Below are 12,032 nucleotides of genomic sequence, written 5' to 3' on the forward strand. Positions count from 1 at the left end.
GAATATCATCCAATCTTTTCATGCCAGCTGCAAACTCACTTAAGGTACACTCTGCACCATCACTCAGAACATTAATGAGGATGTTAAAGAGGACCAGAGCCAGTACCGACCCTGGAGTAAAGTGCTGGTTACTGGCCTCCAACTAAACTTCATACCACTGACTTCCCCCTGGGCCTGGCCATTCATCCAGTTTTCAGTTCACCTCACTGTCTGTTCTTACCATAACTTGTCCATTAGGATCTTATGATGTTCCTAACACTAGATCTACAGTTTATTACTGACTTGTCCTACTAGTGTCTTCTCTGTCTCACTCCATTTCCTCTCATCAGCAAGGTATTGTCCACTGTTGTTATAGGACACGAGAAAGCACAACATGAGCCACTATGATGGCAAGGTAAAAAAGAAGGTTTATTTTTCTGACTCTAACTTTTATACTTTTCCAAAGGTGACAGTGGATTGGAGAGTGAATGGGCTACTTTTCTGAAGACAGTGGACAAACCACTTTCTCCACCCCCACGAAGGAATGCAAAATAATATGTTGTTTATAGAAAATGTGTGGGAAAGTTGTCTAACAGAATGTAAACTTAGAAGGCTTTAGAAAATCTTAAGAATCAGGGTGACAGTCCACCACCTGGGCCCCCCATGCTCATCTAGCTTCTCTTCAACTAAGAGGGCAATGAACCTGTTTTGCAGCTGTAAACCCATAGGTGTGGCAAGAACATTCCTCTTGGTGCCAGAAGTCATCAGCTCCCATCCATCCTTTTCTCCAGAGGTTTTGCTTACCTTGATAGTGCAAGGCAGACACTGCTGTCTTCCCTGTTACAAATGGGGTCTGAGACTCTTCAAGATGTTAAGACTCAGAGAAGATCCTATCTGTGTCCCTTTCATGTTCTCTGATGTGCCACCTGCTCACTGCCTCCTGAACTCATCCAGCTGGCAGCACAGCTTCTCCAAGACAGCACACCTCTGGAAGTGGCCATTTTTCTTGGCCTCAGACAGAGGTCACAGGGAATCCCTGCAACCTGGGACTTGGAGAGACATCTGAAGACCAGGCTGTGTGGAAGGTGTACTGGGTTTGCATGGCAAGGTTCTGGTAGCAGGGGGCTACAGGAGTGGCTTCCATGGGAAGATACCAGAAGCTTCCCCCATTTCGGACAGATCCGATGCCAACTGGGTCCAAGAGGGACTTACAGTCAGCCAATATCAAGCCCAGTAGAGACAGTGATAGAGCCCCAGGATAACAGATTAAGAAGGGGTGGGGGAAAAACTGCACCATTTCAACCAGAGAGACAGTTGAGAACATGAGAGAAACAGCCCCACAAACACCAGGGTCAGTGGAGGGGCAGGAGGTCCTCCTAGCACTGGAGCAGAGATTCCCCTGCAGTCCCTGGTGCAGCCCATGGCAAGTCAGCTGTGCCCCTGCAGCCTGTGGGGATCCATGGGGGAGCAGAGATCCCCCTGCAGGCTGTGAAGGTCCCCACCCAGAGCACATGGATACCCCAAGGAGGCTGTGACCCAGAACAGGCCCCATGGGGACCCATGCTGGAGCCATATTTCCTGAAGGACTGCACCCAGTGTAAGGGATCCATGCTGGAGCAGCCCATGAAGAACTGCACCCTATGAAAAGGACTCACAGTGGAGATGCTCTGGAGAACTGCCTCCCAAGGGAAGGAACCACACTGGAGCAGGGAAAGAATGTGAGAAGTCCTTCCCCTGAGGAAAAAGGCACAGCAGAGACAACATGTGATGAACTGATTACAGCCCCCATTCCTTGTCTCTGCGCTGCTGGGAGAACGAGATAGAGCAAATTAGGGAAAAATTTAAGCCCAGAAAGAAGGGAGGGGTGGGGGGGGAAAGGTGTTTTAGGATTTAGGTTTTATTTCTCATTATCCTACTCTGATTTGAGGGGATTTCAAAGGGAAATTATAAAATTGCACTCTAATTTCCTGAGGTTTACATTAGAATACTGACAAGGTCAAAAAGTTCTACCCAATAATCTCACATGACAGCAAGGCTAAAAGGAAGGAAAACATGGGCCACAGAGTTAAGACAGATGCAGTAAATCCTAAGGTGAAAGGCTTTGAGAAAGCTGTTTGTATCCGAAAACATCAGAATAAGGTAATTTCTAAAAATAATTAAATAAAATCATTTATGCAAACACATTAACCCAGGAAAAGCCAAAACAAAAACCACAAACATTCAGTATGAAGACATTTTTTTACAAAAAAATTCTTCTAGGAAGTATATTAAATATGACAAGAGGGGAAAAAATAGCATCTCACAATGTGTATTCAAGGGCATCACATTTTAGAACAATGTCTTAGCCGTTTATAAATTATTCATGAAGAAATTAAATATGCTATTCCATAAGAAAATAATCTAATTTACAGTTTAGATGTAAGGCTTCACCATAACATCTCATACCCTTCACCTGGATCTTTGCTTACCCAAGTTCAGTGATCGGTACTTACTCTCTTACCAGAGTAACAGAGCATGGTGGTCCTCAAACACACAGGTAGTGTTCAGGTTTACTTTTTAAGATTCAACAAAAAAGTATTTCTAGAAAATATTATTTTTTTCTTTTTTTTTGTCACAATAAAAGCAAATTAAAAGCTAGAAGAAACAGATAAGTTGTATTTGCTGGTCTAAGATTGAGGGAATTGATTAGCCTACCTTGGCAAAAAAAAAAAAGGTACCTAGCTGCTAGTTAAACCATGGTATTATTAGTCATTGTGCACAACTGGGACACCACAAATCCAAATCACAGACTAGAAACACAGCGCATCCTTTAAAGAAATTACATAATTTCTGTGAGAAAAAGGCTGGGGGAAAAATCATGAGAACTACCCATCTCCATAGCTATCATATGCATAAAAACTATTTGCCTTACAGAGTTCCAGTTTATTCAATATACCGAATGTAATACTGACAACAGCAATGTCCCTAGTCTCCTTATGCATCAAGTACAAATCAAGAGAAAAACCCTGCCTCAAAACACTCATTTTCAACCACAAAACAATGCCAGAAAACTCTTATTTGGACAGCAACATTTACCTGGTCTTGCAGTTAACGTATTTATTCTGCAGACAACAGTCACAAGTACTTACTAAAAATACAGATATGTTTCCTAAAAGTAAAGTGAGGCTTCAAGATGACAAAGCTTTTGTAACAGTGCAGGGTGCAAATTCTCAGTATGAAGACATTCAGAAGATTTGCTGCTCAAAGAGGATCTTTTCAAACCCAGGTGGAGGTGTATGATAAAATTCACTGAACTGACAATCCAGAATGGCACTGTCATCAACTGCAGAAGAGAACCAAAAAGAAGGAATTAGAGAAGGAACACTTACAGTTTGATGCTCTTTTATACCATCTTAATAAACTGCAGACTGTGCTCAAACCACGAAGATTTTTTTCAATACATCCATTATGCATACACAATTAAAATTAATCTCTTCAATGAATTTGGTAAGGCCTCAAGCCAGGAGAGCAAACCATCTCCCTTTTCTGCTGTTTACTCGGTAATGGTTCCTTGGTGAAGTCAATGAGAATGTCTAATTTCACTGGGAGTGTTAGCAGAGTTTCAGGCTATTGATTCCAAATTTTCTAGATTTCTCCAGAAATCTACAGATTGAGGATGCTACCAGATAAACCTTGCAGGGATGTCACCTCTTCATGTGCATATTTTTCTGTTCCTAATTCTGCTGGAGTTTCAGCTGTCTACAGTGCCTTTTTGGAAGTTTACAAGGTTTCACATGTCTGCAGCAGTTGGTATCAAACCATCAGTTTTAGCATATTATTGAAAGAGAGCTTCTCTGACTGCTTCTTGAAGCTGGAAGTTAATGTGGTTTTTTTACAGAATTTCTCCTTGTTTTTGACCCCCTGCATAATCTATCCACCTACAGCAGTACTTTCAATGTAGAATATAAAAAAGAAACTGATGAGTATTTTCAGAGCAATGCTTCTGTGTACTTCACTAGCAAACTGAAACACCCACCTAGTCAGAAAAGCAAAGTCTCTTTCAAACACAACTCTGAGATTAACCTGGCAGAATGTCAACGTTGGTTCAAACAAGAAAAGCTTCATCTCCATATTTTGGGATTTAGCTATCTCAGAGACAAGGTCGGAATTCTTCCCCCTAGGCTTTGTGAAAACTCCTATCAGTACATTTGCACAGTTCTCTGGTACTTACACAGTGTTTATGTCTTACTTCCATTAAAGTGCCTGAGGTACAGATGCTGTAGGGAATAACTTTTAAGTCCATTTTTTTGTTTTATCTTCTCAAATGCTTGACACTGAGTTTGCCTGATCTATCACATTCCTTGTAAAAAGATATCTATGGTTCTAGCCTGAATAGGGTAAATGTTTGAGAAACTCTCTTCTGCAGAGCCAAATCCATCCACAGGACTAGAAGTTCACATCAAATTAAGGACACTTGAAGCTTATACCAAGTTAGTAGTGTACAAAAACAACCTGCAGGCTTCAAGTAATAGCTATATGTAGGAGACATGATAATTATGATGAAATTATGCCCACTTGTGGAAGAAGACCAAAAGAGCCTGGCAATAAAAGGCCACTGCACTCTACAGGCATGGGACTTCTTTAGTCAGAGAAAAAAGATGAAGAGTAGGCTAAGATGCCACCGAGTATTTTCTGGAAGCAACCTTCGTTCTCCATGCGGTGTAAGACGCCTTCCTTAGCACAGGACGATGCAGCACACACAGCAGCGCTGCCGCTGCTGAGGGCTCCGCACGAGGTCCCGCGGAGCCGCCACCGCATTTCAGCGGCGCCATCACGTGGCTCAAGGACACATCACAACTTGGCCATGGATTCCACCCCCAGGGCTTGCAAGCAAGTGATTCACCACCTGCATTTATACACTTCAAATAATCTACAACACATCTGCTGTGTTTTCTTCCTGCTCATAAAATTCCGTATCAATCGAAATGTATCAAGATATAAACGGGAACATGACAACAGTTCATGAGGAGCCCACCATGAATTAAAAAATATCCCCATCATGTAGCTAAGGGTTATCCTTATGATCAAAATTATTTTGGCTACTACTTAGATGAGGTTCAGAAAAACTGAAGATGGAGCTCCTGGAGCAGGTCCAGAGGATGGTGACAAAGATACGAAGGGACTGGAGCATCTCTCCTATGAGAAAAGGCTGAGGGAGCTGGGTCTGTTCAGTCTCAGTAAGAGACGACTGAGAAGGGCCCTCCCCAATATCTATGAATATCAATATCTGAAGGGAGGGTGCCAAGAGGGTGGATCCAGGCATTGCTTGGTGGTGCTCAGCAATAGGACAAGTGGCAAAGGACAGAAACTGCACAGGAAGCTCAAGAAAACACAAACAACAATTCTATTGCTATGGAACACTGATGGCATTTGTGAAGTATGTGAAATTAGAAGGCACAAATATCAAGCTTCATAGATAAATCAGATTAACCCACAAGTCTGCCATCTGCTTCATTTTTTTTTACCTGGCAACTTTTAGACTGAGTGCAGCAATTCCCCAGCTTGCTGGGTGTGGACACTGCAAGCAGTCAGTAAGCAGTGCTTTTTTTCCTATTAAGTGGCATTAAAAATTAGGTGAAAATATAATTTTGTAATTTCCTATGTTTACATTTTCATGTAATTAATTGTTGTAGCTGCCAAGAATAGATGATTCATGTGTGTTCCATTTAAGCAAGAAGAATACACAGATCACAAAACAGAACTGGAATGAAAATATTTTCCATAATGTGAAACAGTTTGAAAATATTTGACTTACCATAGACCACTGGATAGACAGTCCCCCTGATTCCTGAAGCTGGACAATGCATGTTCTTGCCATTTAAATATACATTTAATTCTACATGGTCATATGTAATGCCCTACAAAGTACAGAAAATTAACAAAAAAAAAAAAAACATCAACAAGTTTATACACATAAGGCTACTTAGCTTCCTTAGCCACAGGCAGATTTTAACACCATTATGCAAACCACAGCATCCTAGAAAATCTTACATGACAGATTCCTGACAAGGACTAAAAGTTAATAAATGACCAGTAACATCTGTATTTTCAAATATTCAGTATTCCTTAATGCCTGTTCCAACTGGGATGCAGCACAGTACTGCACAATACACTTTGCATCTTACTGAGTTTACAGAACAAATTTCCAAACTTTACCACATTAAAGAAAACACAAGATGTTCGACAATTTTGAGTATGAGGTGGTTTGCAATCTTCTTGTTTGTATCTTCTCACGGAAATAACTTTAATAAATAATGATGCTAGGAACCAAGTTCATCCTTCCATACCTCCATATGGAAACCTCTCTTGGTTCATTTACTCTGCTGGCAGCAACAGTCCGTGGTTTCACACACAATGCTATAAATATGCTGACCACAGAGCAGAAAGCAAACACTAACAAGATAGTAATTGACTAATCTGTTAGCAAAAGGTCTTTCCTCACTGCTTTGGTATGCCTGAGTGTGGCAATTTGTGCGCTCATGCAGGACTTCAAAAATTTGTTTCATGACAGAACAAATTAACTCGATACTTATGGAAATGGGGAAGTTAGCAGTAACACATCAGTTACGTTTTTTGTGATTAGTTGAAGCTGTTCAGACCACACTAGTTCGCCAAAGCCTGAAAGAGTCTGCAACCCTTCAAAAAACAATTTCAGAAGGGGATTAAAAGAACAGTATTGTATCTGAGGGTTAAGGGTGGAGATGCCACCCTTACTTGTTTGTGGCTCCTAAAGATGGCATTTCTAACCATGGCTACAGAAAGGCAAGTTACCCAGCATAAAAAAGTAGGGGTGATAAATTGTCTCAATTTCATTGCATTGCTCTAAGATATTTTTGAAAATACATAAGAGGGCATGGAGAAAATGACAGTACTAAAAAAGTAACACTTTGAACAAAATCACTTAAGGGTATTTTGAAAAACCTGAAATAGTAAGGTACAAAAAATTAAAATTTTTCCCTCAGTCATTTTTCCAGTGAACATTACCCCCCTCCTCACTCAATATCCCCAAAAACTACAAAAGTTTAGCTAAAAATACAATTCATTTATCACCCAGGACCCATCTCTGCTCCCCTCTGTCCTTCTAATCATTAACCAGTTAGCTAAGGGTTCTTGAGTTCAACTGGGCATGGTGCATAGACACGTAATGCATTCCAGCATATTATTTGCTCAGGCAGGTCCCATCTCAAACAATGTAAGATCCTTGTGATGGGAATTATCAGTCAGATACTGCAATAGAGCACCAGAAACTATTTCTCAAACTCTGGTCAAGTCCATCTCTCATTAGGAACTTATCAATACCAAGAATGAAGTCCACACATATCCAGGCTGCTGATTCATTCAAAGACAACATGAATCTATATCCCACCACTTTCCAAAATGGGAGAAGCAAACTTAATAATTTTACTTAAATTTGTCTTTAAACAGAGCTGTAAGTAAGAGGCATTTGAGAACAGGTGAGGAAGTAAGAAAGCCTTAAGAAACTCACCACCACATCACCCTCCTGAGGAAGGTTGTTTGCTGGTAGCCTATTTTTCTCCTCATTGTTATAGTAGAGAGCCCCATCATTTCTCACTACCAGGCTGTGGACATCTCGACCAAGTGGAATTTGATTCAAGTTTGCTTTCTGGGTTGCAACTCCTATACCCCAAATCCCTAAAATGTGATATTAACACAGTAAGAAAAAAAACATGTTATTTTGAAGACTGACTGAAGCACGACAGCATAAAGAATTTGTTTCTTAACTAATGCCATGATGGTACTACCAGTACATATCTCCTGGAAATACCAGAACTATTGTAGGTTAGCTAGCTAAGCACCATCCAGCCAGTTATTCTCTTTCCCCAGCCCACCCATGCCCTCATGGAATGGAGGAAGAGGAAAGGAAGAATAAAACCACGAAGTCTTGTGGCTAAAGATAAAAATTGTTTAGTTAGTAAAGCAGAAGTGAAAGAGACGAGACAAAGTGATACAATGACAATCACTCACCACCTTCCATGGGTAGACTGATGCCCAGGCAATTCCCAAGTAAAAAATGGCTAATCTCCCTAAATCCCCTCCTTTCCCATTTATTCCTGAACAAGACAGGTGATATGTGGTTTGGAGTATCTCTTTGGCTATTTTGGGTCATCCACCTGGTTATGTCCCCTTGCAAGTCCTTATGCAACCCTAATCGTATTCACTGGAGGGGTAGACTAAGAAAAAGAGGAGATTTTGATGCTGTGCAAGTCCTGCTCAGCAATCACTAAAATATTGATGTGTTATCAGCATTGTTTTGTTATCAGTATTGCTTTGGTCACAAATCTAAAACACACAAACACAGCAGCTGCTATGAAGATAATTAACTTAATCCTGACCAGACTCAGCACAAGGAGACACAGGAGACTGAAGACAAACAGCATCTATCTTGAAAAAGAAGGATATCTGAGAAAGAGAATTATAACCGCTCAACTTTTATCCCCAGAAAAATATTGAAAACAAACTCTGAGGCTGTAGGTGGATACAAAAAATAAATCCAACTAGCATGGATCTGTAAACAACAAATTTTCCTTTTTCAACTATTTAGATAAGTCTTATGGAAAAAAAGGAGTGTTAATATTACAGACCTTAATCTGGCAATATTTTTGAAACTCATACAACACTGAAATAGTCAAATGATGAAAACATGGTCTATACAGTTACAGCAATATGAAGGCACAAGTGGTTAGAAAACTATTCCACGATTACTCATCAGTAGCACCCTGTCAAATAAAAAACGATGACTCAAGTGGGGTTTGAGGTTTTGCATTGAATGCACAAGGTCAGATACTGTTCTGTATTACTATCAGTTACTTGAATAACATGACGATGTGTTGATTAAATGTGCTGCCAATCCCAGCCTGACAGGACTGCAAGCTCTTGAGAGGCCTCTCAAGTTTAACGTGATCCTGACTAACTGGGTAGAAATAAAGAAAGTGTATCTGTTATTACTAAATGATAAAGAAGAGCAGGTAAGTAGGAACAGTAAGTGGCACAAATACAGTGGTGGCTTGGTACCAGTTCAAAGACCACTTGCTGAGTGTGAGTGCTCTACTGATGGGGAAAACTTCTGGATGTGTGGCATGCATAAAACTGATGAGGTAATCTACTGCTGCTGCAGCTGAAGCAGAGCATCCATTTTAAGCACTTTACCTCAAGATAAATTAGGCTGACTAAAGATACTGTAGAAGAAACAACAAAACCAATTAAAAGTGTAAAAATTTTGTCTACAAGGCGATAATGAAAGAAACCCCAACAAACTGGGACTTTTTAGTCCAGAGAAGACTAAAATAAGGCAAATATGTAAGAAACTTATTTTCAAAAGATGAAACTGTAGAATAATTTATTCTAACACCAAGAATTAAAATGTAAGAGTGTGATTCGACTTCAACAAACATTACAATAGTCAGGGTGACCTCATAGATAACCTCTAATTGATTGTGCAGGGATACTTCTGGAAATCTAAGATTTACTTTAAGTCTTCCACAATTTTCCCACCTCGAGGCACAGGAATGCAGGAAAAAAGGCACACAGGGACCAGGAGTGTTTATTTCCCATGTTTCTCAAGTGTAAGAACATGGGTACACTATCTGCGTGAATAATGACCATGTATGAACAACAGCTGCAATGCATTCTTCCCGAAATAAAGGATAGTAAAATTGCCAAGTTAAGATGGATATGGGCTTACATGTAGGTTCAAATTAACCAGCTAGCTGGACTGCAAGGTGTTGTGGGCAGATCTGTGTTCATGCTGCCTGTACTCTAATTCACCTGAAGGCAAACGAATCTTACCCAGAAAGTTTCAGCATCAAGCATGAGCTGGTCCATAAGGCCTGACTCTGGACTAACACTTCCCTTCTTCTTCCCTCCCCACACACATACTTAGGGAAAGCACAGCTTCATTTTCAGAGTGTCTGCTAGCAGCTTTGAAAAATACAGGCTGATTTTTCATGCCAGAATACAGGAGTGCTCTCTGTAGTAGTGAAGCTGACCATATTTGTAAGAGCAAATAAAGGAACAAGGTGCTCAAAGGCTCCTCAGAATAAGGCAGTGTCAGAGTAAGTGCTACACACTACATCTGAAGAGCAAAAGGTAGCACAAGGAGTGTTACCCCTGCTTGGGCAAACAGTGCCTGCCAAGAGCAAATGAGGGTAGACAGATACAAATACCACTGGATAAACCACACTCCTTAAAAAATACTCCATAGCTACAGTGTTTTATGTGGACATAAGCATTTATTGAGCAAAAATAATTTCTAAAATATGCCTGAAAAACATGCCTATAACAGCATACAAAACAATGAGGGGGTTAGCATTTGCACTCCTTTAGTAATACACTTAGTATTATTTTTAATATTTTAGAGTCAGAATTAAAAAAAAAAAAGAAATTTCCTTTCACACAGTAATTTATAAATCTCTCTAATGTTCACAAGTTCAAGGATGTTATTAGAAAGATGCATGTGCTGAGCACTTGAGATACTGCCACCAGCAGGTAATGTAACATACCTCCCAAGTTTAAAGTTGTATATTTTTTGCTGACTAACCTGTGGACTGGATTTTAAACTCGAAGTAACTCTTGTTCTGATGCAAAGGTGCATTGGCTAAGCAGCCTCCCGTGCCACATATTCTTCTGCCGTTTTTAACAATGACAACATCTGTTCCTGCAAGAAAAAAAAAAACCCAGAGAACTTCAAAACATTTTTAGAAATCTGAGAGGAGCCCTCAAAAGCCCTAAACATTGAGACCAGTTTTTGCTACTTCCGCCCCAAGTAAAAGTTTCATTTGTCTGTGAGAAATATGATGACAGGCCATGCTTTGAAGCAAGAGAAGAAGGTTGTTTACAAGCTAGTTCATCTTTCCAGTAGGGCTTATTTATTTAAAATCTATAACCTGATCTAATTTTCACCTCTCAGGCTTTACAGCACCATGCTGATTACAGCTTTTACTTAGCCACATCAGAAGCATAACATACAATTTAGTAAGAAAGGGTTCACTGTGAGACCAAAGCTCTGTACTCAGTTCTCTAACACTGGAGAAAAAGCATTCTGGAAAAGCATACCGGGTAAAAATGATTTGATGGAATTACAAGGTGTTTAGTTAGTCTCTGAAATAATCCTACTATTAGAAATGCGCCTGCCAATACAGAGAGAAAAGAAATCCTCTGCTCAGTTTTCCTTCTCCATTGGACTTCATCTTTAGGCACTGTTGTCATGGCCAAGCACATGGGAGGCTGTGGCTAACGATTGTGCTCAAGCACTGGACCGTACCTATTCCTCCCCAGCTCTCCCCTGCTCCGCTGCTGCTGGCCCAGGTCCCTCCTCTCCTCCCACAGCCCGCACGGCTGTGCGGACAGCTCATGCTAAGGGATCCTCAAAGGAGCAGCACGGACAGGACTCTGCGCGGCCCGGCTCCTTCTTCACCTCCACTGCCGTAACTGGAGGGGGAGCCGCCGTCCCCGGAGGTGTTTAAGGAAAGGCTGGACGGGGTATTAAGTGCCCTGGCCTGGCTGACGTGGTGGCACGGGTGGGACTCGCTGCCCCAGGAGCCTTTTCCAGCCTCCCGGATCCTGCGGCTCTGAGCGCAGCCCCGCGGCCCCGAGCCGCCCGCGCCCACCCCGCCTCCGCCGCGGCACCTCACACCCACTGCGCCCATCGGCTTCAGCTGAACACTCGCTGCTTTAAACCACTTTTAAACCAAGCGCGCTTATTTCTTTTTTTCCCGAAAAGCTGCCAATTCCTGCTGAAGTAGCCCCGAACTGACTTTCCCAGCGGTTACCCCGTGCCGCGCTCCGGGGCTGCGGCCCTGCCCGCCGGGGAGCCGCCCGCCGGCGGCAGCGCCCCTGCCCCGCTCACCCATGCGCTGCGTGTCCAGGTGCACGGCCGGCATCTCCTTGAGCGGGATGTGCCCGGCGCCGCCATCCCGGCACCAGGAGAAGCAGCAGAACACGGAGGCGGCCATGGCCGGCCGCTCCCCCCGCACCGCGCAGGCGCAACGGCCGCC

At 42.0% G+C, this 12,032-nt stretch overlaps 1 protein-coding gene across 3 annotated transcripts in view; it reads right to left on the reverse strand.

Annotated features, from left to right (window-relative positions):
* Positions 1–387: 387 nt before the first annotated feature.
* The window catches only part of SPRYD7 (SPRY domain containing 7), a 121,706-nt gene continuing 110,061 nt past the window's right edge, over positions 388–12,032 (reverse strand). For 2 of the 3 annotated variants that reach the window (XM_077781412.2, XM_085578007.1), the window contains 4 exons: positions 10,577–10,693; positions 7,505–7,671; positions 5,774–5,876; positions 388–3,301 (listed from right to left, as the gene is read on the reverse strand). In XM_077781412.2, coding sequence (XP_077637538.1) covers positions 3,204–3,301; positions 5,774–5,876; positions 7,505–7,671; positions 10,577–10,693 — 485 coding nt within the window. In that variant the 3' untranslated portion in view covers positions 388–3,203. Of the gene's footprint in view, positions 3,302–5,773; positions 5,877–7,504; positions 7,672–10,576; positions 10,694–11,884; positions 12,010–12,032 lie in introns of those variants that run through there. The other variant, XM_021526584.4, reaches the window with a different exon arrangement.

This window comes from Lonchura striata, chromosome 1 (genome assembly GCF_050655825.1).
Source record: "Lonchura striata isolate lonStrDom1 chromosome 1, ASM5065582v1, whole genome shotgun sequence".
Classification (NCBI taxonomy): domain Eukaryota; kingdom Metazoa; phylum Chordata; class Aves; order Passeriformes; family Estrildidae; genus Lonchura; species Lonchura striata.